Genomic DNA, 14,487 nt, shown 5'->3' on the forward strand with positions numbered 1-14,487 from the left:
CCGCCACCCCCCGCGCTGCGCCCGGGCAGGGACACCTCCCCCGGAACACAAATACCCTGCTCGGGTCCCCACCGAGGACACGGACACCCTGCCCGCCCCCCCCCGAGCTGCACCGGGGACACAAACAGCGCCCCGCTCCCCCCCCGCCGGTGCCCTCCGTGCAGCCCCGGGGGCTCGCCCCCCCGCCCCAGACACTTTCCTGTGCTGCAGCCAGGGACAGGGACACCCCCCAGGGGCTCCCTGCACCCCCGCTCCCGTCACCCCCTGTGCTGCAGCCAGGGACAGGCACCCCCTTGTACTGCACCCAGAGATGGGACCATCCCCCAGTCTCCCCCCCACATCGCACCCAGGGACAGGGTCACCTCAGACCCCCCTGCACCGCATCAGGGAACAAGGACACCCCCCCGGCACCCCAACCACCCCCCGTGTCACACCTGGACACAGGGACAGGGACCCCCCTGGGCAGCCCGTACTGCCCCCAGGGACAGGGACACCCCTTTGGGTCCCCCCTGCACTCTGGGACGCCCCAGTTCTGTGTTCATGTCCTGCAGCCCCCAGACCCTGCCCCCCCAGCCCACACGTGACACGAGTGGGACAGCGCTCAGCCCCACAGCCAGGCCTGTGCCGGGGGGGCACGGGGTCACGTCCGTCTGTCCCTGCAGGCCACCCAGGCCCTGCTGGGCACAGCCCGCAGCGGGGGGCACTCAGGAGTGGGACCCCCACCCCAGGCTCGGTGGCACCGTGAGAGGCCGTCACCGTGGGGGTGTCCGTGTCCCCCCCATCTCGCGTGACGCCAGCCCGGGCTGAGAACAGACGTTCTCGTTGCGCCGAGCGGCAGCACCGGGGCCAATGGCGGCGGCACCGCGGTGCATGACTTCACCGGCCGCGCCGCGCATTGGCTGCCGGCCCCGCTGCCGCCATTGCGCACCCAGCGGGGCCCCGCTCCGCCGCAGCCGCCTCCCGGGGCTCCCTGCGGCACCCCCGCAACGCGGCCCGGCCCCACTGCCACGCTCTGACCCCGGCCCCACTGCCACGCTCTGTCCCCCAGCTCCACTGCCACGCTCTGTCCCCGGCCCCACTGCCACGCTCTGACCTTCGGCAGCTTCTCCTTCTCCCCCCCCCACGCTGTTCGGGGACATTTCGCTGAGGGGTTTGCAGCCCCCCCAAAGCCACCAGTGCCATCCTGGTGTGTGGCCACTACAGTGTGGTCCTGGCCACCCCCACAAGCCCCCCATTCCCCCCAAATCCACCCGAATTCCTGCTTTGGGGGGCCCCGACAGCCACCCCCACATCCCCCTTGCAAACAGGGCAGCCAGGGAAAACCAGGCACCACAAACCTTTCTTTACTAGTGCTGCTAATGAGGGGTCCCCAATTAACCCAGGCTGGCATGGGGGGGAGATGTGGTGCTGCAGGACAGGGAGACTTGCAGGGTCAGAGGAGGGACAGGGACAGGGATGGGGCCGCGGGGCGTGCTGGGCGCTGGCACCCGTCGGGCCGCTCTGGCACGGGCGGAGGAGCCGCATGCCTCCAAAATTGCGCACGCTACCATGTAGGTCACCGAGCCGGTAATGACAGGGCGGCCGCGCTGGTGCTCACAGCCCTGGGGGGGCAGCCGAGGGTGCCCGGCGCGCTGGGGACACCCAGGGCCGGAGCCCCGGGGATCCCGCTGCCACGCGGGTGCTGGAGCGCGTGCAGCCTGCAGGCTGCGTGTGCGCCGTGTGCACGCTGCGTGTGCAGTGCACGTTCTCCATGCGCTGGCTGCATGTTGTGCCACGCGCGCGTCTCCTGCGTGTCACCTGCGTGCTCTCCGCACGGTCACTGCGTCCTCTCCGCACGTCACTGCACGCGCGCTGCGCGTTCTCTGCTTGCCGTGTGGCCCTCGTGTGACCCTGCGTGTCTGCGGCACGCCTGGCACGCTCGCTCCGCACTCGCACGCTCTTTGCATGCTCTGCACTCTCTGCACACTCCGCACACTCTGCACACTCTGCACACTCTGCACTCTCTGCACTCTCTGCACACTCTGCCCGCTCCCTCTGTGCTCACTGCTCATGTTCCTCACTCACCGGCTGCTCCTGCCGTCCCTGCACACTCACATCACACTCACTGCACACTCACACTCACACCACGCTCCCTGCACACTCACACTCACACCACACTCCCTGCACACTCACACTCACACCACGCTCACTGCACGCTCACTGCACACTCACACTCACACTCACACCACGCTCATTGCACGCTCACTGCACACTCACACCACGCTCCCTGCACACTCACTGCACACTCACACCACGCTCACTGCACACTCTGCGCTGCCCCTGTCCCAAAAGGCTCCAAGCCGGGAGGTGTCGGGGCGGTGCCGGTGACATTCAAACTGGGGCCGGGGGTGGCAAGAGGTGCGAGTGGCGTCTTCCTGCAGCTGCGGCGCCGTGGGCGCGATCTGCAGCCAGGCGTGGCGAGCGCCGCGGCTCGGCTGCCGGGCGCAGGCAGCGGGTGCCCGTCGGCCTGGGGGCTCCCAGCGGGCGGGGCGCTGGGACACGGCCCCTTCCCGCGCCCCCGTCACAGCAGCGCTCACAGATCCGGGGGCCCTGCTCAGTTGGCTCCGGCCATGGGGACACGTGTCCCCAGAGACCCCCGCCGGGGCAGGGCCGCGGGGGCGCCCGCCGAGAGCCTTCGGCAGCTCACAGCGCGGCTTCCAAATGTTTCTCAGGGAAACATGAATTTTGATGCATTTGATGCCACCCACGTGCTCGGTGGGTGCTGAGCACCCCCAGACCTCCAGCTTCGGGGGCTGCAAAGCTGGTGGCAGCAGAGCCCCCACACCCTGTTCCTCACTGGCATCCACAATCAGCAAAACCCCCGGGCGGCCGCGTCCCCCTGGGAGCTGCGGGGCCAGGGCTCCGTGGGGCGGTGGAGCCCGCGCGCCGAGATCGGCCGAGGGAAAACAGGAAGCGCGCGGGGCCGTGCCGGAGAGCCGCTGCTGTTGGCGTGGGGCGCGGGGCCGTGCCGCAGAGCCGCTGCTGTTGGCGTGGGGCGCGGGGCCGTGCCGCAGAGCCGCTGCTGTTGGCGTGGGGCGCGGGGCTGTGCCGGAAAGCCGCTGCTGTTGGCGTGGGGCGCGGGGCCGTGCCGCAGAGCCGCTGCTGTTGGCGTGGGGCGCGGGGCCGTGCCGCAGAGCCGCTGCTGTTGGCGTGGGGCGCGGGGCCGTGCCGCAGAGCCGCTGCTGTTGGCGTGGGGCGCAGGGCCGTGCCGGAAAGCCGCTGCTGTTGGCGTGGGGCGCGGGGCCGTGCCAAAAGCCGCTGCTGTTGGCGTGGGGCGCGGGGCCGTGCCGCAGAGCCGCTGCTGTTGGCGTGGGGCGCGGGGCTGTGCCGGAAAGCCGCTGCTGTTGGCGTGGGGCGCGGGGCCGTGCCGCAGAGCCGCTGCTGTTGGCGTGGGGCGCCGGGAGCGGAGGCCGCGGCCACCCTGCCCGCCCCCCCCGGGCAGCACGGCGGCCCCAAACCACGGCGGCTGCGCCGGGAAGGCGGCCGGCCGTGCGTGGGGAGCACGGGGCTCCTCCGCCCGGCCCCTGCTCCGCTCTGCAAGGGAAAAAGCCAAGTAAATCCCTTTTCCTGGGGCTGCGTGCGGCAGCGCAGCGCGGGGCGGGAGGACTGCAGCTCTGGCTCCGCTTCAGCTGAAAAATCTTGCAAAAAACCCTGGAATTTCCTGCTGGGCAGAAACCCGGAGGTTTGACTCGCCCAGCGCTGGTTCTGCTGCTGCGCTGGGACGGGAGGGACAGGGGACACAGGACACGCGCACGTCCAAGGCCGTGCCGCCCGACACCAGCGGGTCCCCATCGAGGTCCCACAGCCCTGAGCTCCGGGAGGAGCCCGAGCGGAGGCTGCGGCTCCGGGCAGCGAGCAGGAGGCTCCGCGTGGGGACGGGGACGCGGGGGCTGCGGGGAACCGGCGGGGGCAGAAGCTGAGGAAGGGCGAGCGGCGGCTGCGGCGGCTCTGAGACCTGTCTGGGCAACATCCTGCGCTGCTGCACGCGGACGCGCTCGGCTGCTGCAGCAGCTCCGGCCCCGGCGGCTCTTCCCACCTCAAGGTGCTTTTCCTCCTCTTCTCCCTCGGCTGAGCTGGTCCCGCGTGGGAGCGGCCGGACCCTTCCCCCCAGAAAAGCGAGGGAGGGCAGGGTGGCGCCTCGCGGCCCCACGGGTGTCACACGCCCCAGACACAGCGCTTGTGGCATCCGGGGTCGCTGTGGACGGGAAAGCGGGTGAGAAGGGACGTGAGCCGCGCGGCCCCCGCTCACAGCCCCGCAGCGCGGCCCACGGTCCCGCGGGTTCGTGCCCGGCCCCGCTCATGGAGGGTCCGGCCGCGCTCCCGGGGCCCAGCGCCCGCGCTGAGCTGGAACTCACCCCCTGCTCACGAGTTCCGGAGCCGGGAGAACCAGCCCCGGGTGCAGGGCCGTTGCAGACGAGCCCGGACAAACGCCGGCTCTGCCCTGCAGCCCCGGAACAGGCGCAGGGCGCAGAGCAGCCGGACCCGGCGCCCGAGCAGTCGAACCGTGGGGCGGCAGCGCCAGAACACGCCCCAGAGCTTTCACAGCAGCGAGAACAACCAGCTCTCCAGAGCACCCCGGGGAGCCCGAACACACCGCGCTTGCTCTGCCGACAGAAAAGCCTCCGACCAAGGCACAATCATGAGACATTGGGCAATCGGAGCTTGCTATGTCAATACAACATAATTTATTGGTTCCATTTCAGAGAACTATAGTGGTATCTGTACGAGTGTCCTAACGATAGTACAAGAAACAGAGAGTCACAGATGTAGAGAGGCCCCAGGACACAGAACTGTGCGAGGAGGAAGCGGTCGGCGGTGCAGTTTGGTCCTTTCTCTTGGCCCCGCTCCCCCAGCCCTGGGCAGACCCATCCCCCCCGGGCTCAAGGCCCCCGTCCCGTGGGGCCGGCAGCGGGGCCGGCGCGGGCACGGCGCGGGCTCCTCAGACACCGCGGTGCCGGATGCGAGCGGGAACGAGCTGTGGGGAAGGGGAGGAGGCTCCGTACCCTTGCGGGGAGCAGCAAACGGTCCACGCGGTGTGGTGGGTTGAGCAGCCCGGTTCCTCCTCGGCGGGGTCACGTACCACAAGACGGGGGAGCGCAGGAGCCTGAGAAGACTCCCCTCGCCTGTCCCGGCGCCGTCCCTCTGCTCGGTCCCGTCGGGAACGGGTCTGCTCGGCTCGTACTGCCGGCGCGGATCCCCGTCCGTGGGGACAGCACCAGAGCTGGTCCTGGAGCAGCGCAGCTCGGCTCCGCGCTGCTGCCAGAGCCAAGAGCAGGTCCCCACCAGCACAGGCTCCATCAGTGCTGGCCTAACCACGGCAGAAACCCAAGTCCAAGTCTTTGCAGAGGGAAACCAAGGAGGGCCAAGCCTTGGGGCCAGGAGGCCAAGCGGAGGGTGAGCAGAAATGCGGCTCTGTCCGAAAACTGGGCTCACAGCCGGGGGAAGAGGTGCCGGAACCAACCAAAACCGGCACCTCTTCCCCAGAGCCCACGGACCCTCCATCGCGGGGGAACGGGTGTCCGGGGCGGCACCGCGAGCCGCTCGGCTCCACCGAGGCGTCCGGCTCGCTCAGCGGCCGCACCGAGGGACGGGGCCGAGCAGCCGGCGGCCTCCCCTCCTCCCCTCCTCCAACGGCATCTCCACCGAGCCGCCCAAAATACTTTCTTCTTTTTTATAGAAATTACTATAAAAAACTAGTTTATCTAGAGCATCTTTAAAAAAATATTCCTGCGATATCACAGTTTTACATTGAAACTCGTTAAAAATATATAGATTTCTTTAACAAAACGTCTCTTGTTCTCCCCGTGAATCGCGTCTCTGCTGCGGGAGGGGACTCGGCGGCCTCGGAGACACGTCGAGGTGGGAGCAGGAGGGTCTCGTCTCAGTGGCACATCCGAGAGGTCATTTCCTTCTGCCAAAGGGACAGACAAGACAAGGGACGGTGAACCCAACCCAGAGCGCAGGTGCGGGTGAGCGCACCCCCCTGTGCTCAGCCCAAGTGCCCCCCGGAGCGGTGACAGCGGGAGCTGCGCTTGGGCAGGTCCGTGTCCCCGCGGGACCCCCGGCGCGCCCGGACACCCACCAGCGGCTCCAGCTCCTTGGTGTCGATGAGATTGAACTCTTTCACAAAGTAGTAAAAGTGCTTGTAGCAGGTGTTGACGTGGGCTTCCGAGCCCATCTGGGTGATGCGGTCGAAGTGGTGGATGTAGACGTGGACAAAGACGCGGAAGAGCCTGGAGAGAATCTTCTTCACCACCGGCAGAAAGTTCTTGGGGAAGGGAGTACCTGGGGGACACAACCAGGAGAGACCTTCAGCAAACAAAACCGGCTCCTTGGGGCTGGAACACGTGGATAACAGGGAGACTGAGGCACAAGGCTGAGCCCCAGGCCACCTCCAGCTCCCCTCTCCTCCCTCTGTCGGGGCTCTGAATGCCGGATCTCCCAAGCGGCAGCGCTGCGGCCGTCGGTCGCTGCGCCAGTCGGGCTCAGGGACTCCCGGCAGCTGCTTCGGTCCCACCGCGTTTCCCTCTGCTCCCGTTTGTATCAACAGGGCTGGACAGATACGCCCAAGCACCTTCCCAAAAGAAACAGGCGGTGCTGTTAACTGCCCCCAGTTATCTCGTGTTTTGATACGTCTTTAGCTCTTTGGTTAAAAATTAAAAGTATTAAGGCCCCCCTTAAAGACACCAGTTCCTCGGGATCTGTTTAGCTGGGGCCCAACCAGCAGAATATTGCAGTTTAAAGTTCAGACAGGTCGTTCCTGGAGGAACCAGGATTAGTTAAACCCTTTCGGGCCCTGCAAGCACCGCAGCTCCTCCCTCAGCGTTAAGCGTGAGGACTCCAGTAAAAGCTGAGCTGAAAACAGCAATAAAAACCCCAAACCCAACCCTCGTGCTGTCGGGAGCTCGTCTCCCCGAGCAGAGCAGCCCCCGTTCCGCCCCGCGGGAGCTCCGAGCAGCCGGGACTAACGGCGACGGCCGGGCGAGGGAGGAGCGGGGGTCAGAACCGGCTCCGGGGCTCACGCCGGGTCCCAGCAGCGCCCGGCCGCGGCGGAGCAGCCCGGGGACGTTTGTGTGCCCAACGTGTCCCACACGGAGCGAGCGCACCCAGGGCTCTGCCGGCGGGCGCTCGGGCGCCGGGCTGGTCCTGGCTCCTGCACCCGGGAGACGGCAGCTCTGCATGGGATCCGCCGAATCTCCCCAACGCTTTTCACATCTTATTCAAAACAAAATAGAGAAAAAACCCAACAACCTTTGTCCCAGCACTGCATTTGGATATGCAGATTAAGGAGTTTTAGGCCAAATTCTCGTTTCCATCAGGCTGGCGATAGATAAAACGCCGCCCCTCCCTCTGCAGCGAGCCGGTGTGAGCCGGGGCGCCGGCTCCACGGGGCAGCGCAGCCCGCGCCGGCCTCTAACAACAAAGAGGTTAATTAGGGAGATGTGGCCACCAGCACCGCGCTGCCGCGGAGCCAAAATCAGCGCGGAAGAGCCGCGTCAGGAGGCCGCGTCCCGCTGAGCCGCTCCAGAGCGGGTCAGGGGCTGGCTGTGCTGGTCTGGGCTCGGCCCGGGTTTCCTCAGGGTACCCCGGGCGCCCGAGGGACTCCGGCGCAGCTGGGGGTGCTGCAGCGCTCCAGGAGGGCTCCGCAGCTCCTCGGCAGAGCTCGCTCTGATCCGCCGCCGCTGCGCAGCACAGGGGGATCCCGGCTCTGCCGCGAGGGCGAGTGTGCGACCGCATCTCCTGCGACAGGAACGGGACCCGAGGGCCCGGGGAGCGGGTTCCGCCCCGTCGCCCTCCCCCCCGCCCGAGCTGGACCCGGACTCACCGACGTTGGTGGGGAAGATGTCCTCGTTGTTGATCTGCACCTCGATCCAGTCCATCAGCAGGTTCATGTACTGCGGGGCGGACAGGGCCGTGGGCCGGCGGTACTTGTGCTCGTCCTGCCACCGATACTCGTACTTGGGCCCCCCGGACATGACGGGGCAGGAGTGCTCGGTGCAGTAGTCGCTGATGGTGCCGTAGATGAGGTTGATGCGGTTGAAGAAGTCCACCACGTGCACGGCCACCCAGTCGTTCTGCTCCTCGCCCGGCGGCAGCTGCACCGCGACTTTCAGGTCCAGGCCGGCGTTGAGCGAGGCTTGAGCCTTCTTGTGCAGCTCAAACCGCTGAGTCCCCGGCTCGAACTTGCGCTTGGGCCGGAAGGTTTTGTCCTTATTGAACACTTGCTTTAGCGCATGGGACATTTTTCTCCTCTCCCTTCTGCTCCAGGCCCGTGGCGATGACAGACGCGGCTTCCCGGGGCGACTCTGATCTTCAGAGAAACCGCCCCCCGCTCATCTGCTCCGACCTGCGGGAGCACAGAAGGGCAGCGATTAGGAGCAGCGCTCTCAACAGGAACCTCCCTCAATCCCGCGGGAAGGGGGCGGGATGCCATCTGGGCCGCTCTGGGCGGGGGGGGCGCCCACACCAGCCTCTGTCCCCCCTTTGTCTGCTGGTCAGGGGGACCCGGGCGGAGGGCAGAGTCCCCGCAGGGTCTCCCAGCACAGGGAACCAGCTCCAGAGCCAAGAGACGCGACGGGAAGGGGCAAAAGGAGACGTCGAGGAGCCCCCGGAGCCACCCAGCGTGGCCTCCGCAGGGTCCGGCTGCGTCCGCACCGAGAGCCCCAGACCCACAGAAACGGGGAGAAACCTCCCCCCCCGTTCAGCTCCAGCACAGCAAGTGATGAAGAAGGGCAGAACTTCCAGTTGTGTCCTACCCGGGTCGGATTTCTCACCCGCGCCTCCCCCGCTCTGGAAACCGTCCCACCTGAACCAGCCGGGGCCGTCGCAGCAACGACGACGAGACACCAAGGGCGGGGGGACGAGAGAAAGAAGAAGTTGCAGCTCAGGCGCCCGGAAAGACAATATCCCGAAATAACAGCAGCTCAAGCGCAGCCGCAGCCCCTTGTGCAGGTGCAGACGGAGCAGGAACAGGCTCTTTCACTTCCAGGTCAGCTCCCTGTGAGTGCACGACGGGCTGAAAGCCGGAGACAGGGCAAGCGCGTCCTGCTCTGCCCGCCCGTGCGGAGGAACCGGCTCCGAGAGGGCGAGAGGCGAGCGGGGATCCGAACGGATGCGGCCGAGCAGCACCGGCTGCTTATCTGCGCTAATTACACCCCCTTTGTTCCCACTTCCAGCCCCTCCTGCAATTTGTGTCAAGCTGCTCTTTGAGGGAAGCTCAGGGCACAAAGCTGCCTGTACCAAAGATGTTATTTCACATGTGCTGGGCAGAGAAATACACGAAGTAACAGAAATAACTAAAGCTGATGCCTTTCCCCATCCGGCAAATAAAGAGTTTCCGCAATTTAGTAGGAAAGCGAGCAAACAAATCCCTTTCACCAAGCAGAAACCTACTTAGGTTTACATCAAGCGTTGTACAAACAGGTCAACAGCATCCGCCAGGGTTGGCCAGAAAACCCCACGTCCAAGGTCAAGCCTCCCTCGGCCCCCGCTGGGACAGATGCTGCGCGGCGCTGAGCGGCGGCCGCGCTCCGGACAAAGATTAGAAAGGGTTAAACCAAGGCCTCTCGCTTCCTTGTTTAATTATAGCACGGAGGAAAACCCAAACCACTCCAGCTGGTCCCACCGAGAACAGGCTCGACGTGTCCAGCGCGGCTGCCCCTGCGGGAACCGCGCGACATGGGCCACGACACCGCGGGCCACGGTGCGTGACACGGGCCACAGTGCACGACATGGGCCACAGTGCGTGACACGGGCCACGGTGCGTGACACGGGCCACGGTGCACGACATGGGCCACAGTGCACGACACGGGCCACGGTGCACGACACGGGCCACGGGAGAAACCCGAGTGATCACTTTGGTTGGATCGGTGAGACCCCCGGGCTGCGGGGGGTTCACCGGCTCCAACTGCTGCGACCCAGCTGAGGCTGAGAAACCAGAAGAAAGAGCAGCAAACCCGCAGCAAACGTGTCTCTGGGAGGCGTTTGATGGCGGCACAGCCGCGGCTGGGGAAGGAGGCGGCAGCGCCTGTCACCCGGCTGTGTCACCCGGCTGTGTCACCCGGCTGTGTCACCCGGCTGTGTCACGGCCTGGCCACATCCTGCGGCACAGCGCGGCGGTGGCACCGGGGCAGCGCCGGCTGCAGAACCGGCCGTGCGGGCAGCGGGCGCTGGGCCGCCCGTTTGCAGCAGGAAATGGGTCCCAGAGACACTGGCAGGTGATCTCCCGGCGCTGGAGATGGAGAAAGAAACGCCCTTGCCCTCCAAGCAGCCGCGGAGCAGCGCGAGCGTCGCGCTCCGCGCAGCCCCGGGAGCGGCAGCCTCAGCACCATCCGGCTCCGCTCCTGTCTATTTGCTGTGACGTGTCTCACTCCAGTGACACGGGACATCGCAGCACCTGGACGGCGTTTGCCAGCTTCAGAGAGGAGGAAAGCAAAGAATCCGCCCAAACAAACGTGCAGCACGTTGTGTTTGCTCCTCCCGTGCTGCGATCCCAGCACACGCCAGCGGAGCCGCGATGGCCTCGGCCGCCCCGATCACCAACCCCCGGCTCCTCCGCTCCCGGGGCCGCGAGCAGCGACCGCGCCGGGTGCCGGTCCCCGCGTGCCCCATGCGCCCCGTGCGCCCAGGGACCAGCCCCCCCGCTCCCAAACCTGCTCCCGCAGCTCCCCGCCCCGCCCGCCGGCCCGTTCCCTCGGCAGGAGCCGCGGATGGCGCGGAGCTGCCCCGCTGCAAACCGGGCTCCGGCGGCCGCTCACCCGCCCCTCGGGTACGGGACGGGGGGAGGCTCGTCCTCCGGAACACGCGGGAACCAGCCCCTTTGCGCCCCGGCGGGTCTGCCCTCCCCGCACAGAGCGCGGCCCCAAACCTCTTCAGGCGCCCCGCGGCTGCTCGGCAGCGCCGTGCGGCTGCAACGGCGGCCGGGGGAAGAGCGACAGCAAAAAGGAAAACAAAAAGCAAACCAGCACGTCAGCTCCTGCCTGCGCCTCCAGCTGCAGCACAGCACAGCGCGCTCCTGCTGCACCTCCAGCCGCAGCACAGCACAGCATGCTCCTGCCTGCGCCTCCAGCTGCAGCACAGCGCGCTCCTGCCCGCACCTCCAGGGGCAGCACAGCGCGCTCGCGATCGCTCGGCCTGGTCTCGGCAGCTGCTGCGAGTGCTCCAGGCACCGGGCAGAGCTTCCTGTCCAAAAGAGGGTCAGATAAAATATGTAAAAAAAGGAATCGCCCTTTCGGAAGAAAAGCAGTTATTGTTTGGAGCTGAAAGCTGATGCTCTTCCCCTCCACGAGGAGATGTGGCAGGAACCCAACACGTTCGCGTGTCTCCAGGCAAGGAATGAGCCCAGTGATGTGGAGCCGGAGATCAGCTCGGCACGAACCACATCACAAGAGCTCCTGCCACACAGCGAGAGGAGCAGAAGAGCAGCAAAGGGCCCAGCCAGCAGCGCCACGAGGAGCCTGCAGCCTAACGGGCCTGACTCGGCTCTTGCTTCCACTGGACCAGGTTTTGGATGGATCTGTCTCATGTTCTGCGCCCCGGGTGCCCGCGGAGCCGGCACAGAGGGACGGAGCTGCAGCCGCGATTCACCGAACCCCCGGCACAGCCGGCGCCGGGTCCCGGAGCCGCCGAGCGCGGCACCGAGCGGCAGCGTCGCCACCTCTGGCCTCACCCACACAGCAGCAAAGCCACGCGCCGCGGGACAGCACCCACGGCCTCGGGGCAGGTCAGGGCTGCCGCAGCGCCACGCACGCCGCCGCTGCCACAGCGGCAAAGCTCCTCTTTCCCAGCCTCTGCTGCCTCCGCTCCGTCCGTCTGCCCCACGTTCTGTCCGTCTGCCCCACGTCCCGTCCGCCTGCCCCACGTCCCGTCCGCCTGCCCCACGTCCCGTCCGCCTGCCCCACGTTCCCGGAGCAGCAGCCCGCCAGGAGCACCGTGTCATTTCCCGAGCGCAGCTCCGGCTCCAGAGCAGGGGCCGCACGCCTCTGCCCGCCAGGGCATCTGGAGAAGGAGGATAAAGACGCGGCCTAAGGTGCACTCTTTGCTGGAAGCATTAGCTGGATATTACGTATTCCTAAAGATAAGCCCCTAAACCTCCAGCAAAGCTGGTTATGGATCCACTTACAGCAGCATTCGTGGCTCAAGTCGCACAAAACGCTTATTAAAACTCCGAAGTTGAAGGCGGCTCTTTCCCAGGTTGATCGCGGCGCGCAGGACGGGTGGGTTTTGTGATCCCTGACCCCACACGGGAAGGGTCTTTCCTTCGTGTACCGTGGCCTGGAGACCCCCGGCCCAGCCACAGCGGAGTCACCGAACGCGGCACACGCCCCACAGCCCAACCTCCCAAACGGGACTGAACCGCAGGGTTTGGTTCAGCGATGCTCCGCGTCCCGGTGACAAACGGGCTGCGTTGGAGCCGCATGTGGACAAGGGCACATCTGGCAAACAGCTCTGCCCGAGAGCCCGAACCCCGAGGGCCTTTGCTCAAGATGCCGAGTGCGCCTGGAGCTCCCAAAGCTCCGCCAGGGACGGGAGAGCCCGTCGGCGCTTGTGACAGCGGCGCGACCGGCTGCCCGAGCGGCAGCGCGCCCAGGAGCGTCCCGAGCGCCGGGCAGGCTCAGGAGCAGCTCCCGCTCAGCGCCGGCCCCGGCCCCGCACCCCGAGCGGCAGGTTTGGGAGCGCACCCCGGGCTGGCGGGACCCCGCGCTGCTCTCCCCCTGTCCGGGGTTCTCAGAGGTTACCGGCTCACCCTCCTGCCCAAATTCACTTCGCAAGTGCGTGACTAAGACAGAAAGTGAATCTGAGATGTGGAATATACAGTCCGAGAAACGGCGGCAGCCAAACGCAGAGCTGGACGCGAGCCCAGAGCCCGGAGAGGGAGCGGCGGGCAGGGACCGGCCCGGGACCCTCCAACAGGTGGCCGGGAAATTCCGCATCTCCCGGCAAACCCGCGGCCCCGCGAACGGGCAGAAACCGCCGCCCGGAACGCGGGTGGAAACAAAGGCGGGAGGGGGGGCAGACAGCGCGGCCGCGCTCAGCGCCGGCCGGGGGGACCCGGCAGCAGCACCAGAGGCGCCGCCGGACGCTGTTCCTGAACATCGTGCCACACACCGGACAAATTCAAACCCCGGGGTCGCCTCCCTCCAGAGAACCCCTTCCCTTCCCTTCCCTTCCCTTCCCTTCCCTTCCCTTCCCTTCCCTTCCCTTCCGTCTGTCCGTCCCCGCACCAGCAGCAGTTTCACCGAGGGCCGCCGAGCTCGGGCTCCCAGGCGGGCACGACCCGGCCCGGCCCGGGTCCCGCACGGCGGCCGAGCCGCAGCTCGGAAAAGGCGGAGAAAGCCCGTTCTGCCCGAGCACCGACAACACCGAGGAGTCCGAACCGCAGCGCTTCGCCCCCAGCGGAAACGTTTATTGGAGACGGACGGGGCAAGAGGCGGAATGAACCACGGGAGCATCCCCGACGGCCGCGCCGCCTCTTCCCCTGTTGCGGGGTTCTCGGGGATTTTGCGGCGCTCGCGGAGGCTGCAGCGGCTCCGAGCGCCCGGACCCGGGAGCGGCCGCGGAGCCGCCGCCATCGGCCGCGTCTCTGCCGCAGCATCCCCGCAGCTCTTTGCTCCGGACACGGCGCCGCGGGCGGGACCGGGATTTTAAGCCGGGCTTTTTTAAGCCCCCGGGGCCCCGAGGGCCCCTCCGTACGAACCGCAGCGCAGCGAGCGCGGAGCCACCGGAAAACCCGTCACTACCGGCCCCGAGAGGAAAGACACAGCGTTTTAAAAAGCACTTGAAAGTCCCGGTTCAACAGGTCGCGGGTTCCGCGCCGGGGCGACCGCACGGCCCTGCCCCCCGGGAACGGGCGACCGCACCCGCCGGGGGCTGGGGACCCCCGGCCCGGCGCCGCCGCCTCCCGAGGCCGCCCCGGGCTCCCCTCCCGCCCCGCTGTCCCCCCGCCCGCTCCCGGCCCCGCTCCCCCCGCTCCCCGCACCTGGCCGGCCGCAGCTAATCCGTGTCGGCGCGGAGGCAGCTCCCCTCGTGGGCCGCAGCACTCCGCCCCCCGCCCGGCACCGCAGCACTGGCGCTCTCCCGCGCGGCCCCACTCCGCGCGCGGCCGCCGGCCCTACTTCCTCTTAAAGGGCCCGCCCGCCCGCGCCCGGCGGCCGCCGGCTCCTCCCGCGGGCGGGACCGGGGGACAGGCCGCGGTTTATATTCTTTTAGTTTATTTTATTTTAATCTATTTCACTATTTTCTATTTTATAATTTTACTCTATATTATCTTCTTTTGCTCTATTTTATTTTCTTTTATTATTTTATTGCATTTTATTATATTTTTTATTTTATGCTGGTTTATGTATTTTCATTTTTTTTTATTCTGTTTTATCTCCCTTTATTTTATTTAGTTAAGTTTTAATTAACCGTAAGCCGGGGCGGCCTCGGCGGTGGTTGCAGAGGTTCTGC

General features: G+C 66.7%; 2 protein-coding genes across 5 annotated transcripts in view; one reads left to right on the plus strand and one right to left on the minus strand.

The window, feature by feature from the left end:
• The window catches only part of AP1M1 (adaptor related protein complex 1 subunit mu 1), a 60,038-nt gene that overhangs the window by 4,023 nt on the left and 41,528 nt on the right, over positions 1-14,487 (plus strand). The window lies entirely within an intron of this gene.
• MOB3A (MOB kinase activator 3A) lies at positions 4,702-14,169 on the minus strand. Of its 4 annotated transcripts, none has more exons than XM_082072163.1 (4): positions 14,018-14,169; positions 7,865-8,386; positions 6,122-6,324; positions 4,702-5,950 (listed from the first exon to the last, which is right to left on the minus strand). In XM_082072163.1, the coding sequence occupies exons 2-4, from the start codon at positions 8,280-8,282 to the stop codon at positions 5,921-5,923; spliced, it is 651 nt and encodes a 216-aa protein (XP_081928289.1). In that variant the 5' UTR covers positions 8,283-8,386; positions 14,018-14,169; the 3' UTR covers positions 4,702-5,920. The 4 variants fall into 4 exon arrangements, with proteins under 4 accessions (XP_081928289.1, XP_081928291.1, XP_081928290.1 ...); XM_082072165.1 differs by lacking the exon at positions 14,018-14,169 and adding an exon at positions 13,278-13,771; XM_082072164.1 differs by lacking the exon at positions 14,018-14,169 and adding an exon at positions 10,797-10,941.

The sequence above is a fragment of the Streptopelia decaocto genome (genome assembly GCF_964273445.1).
Source record: "Streptopelia decaocto genome assembly, chromosome: 24".
In the NCBI taxonomy this organism is placed as follows: Eukaryota; Metazoa; Chordata; class Aves; order Columbiformes; family Columbidae; genus Streptopelia; species Streptopelia decaocto.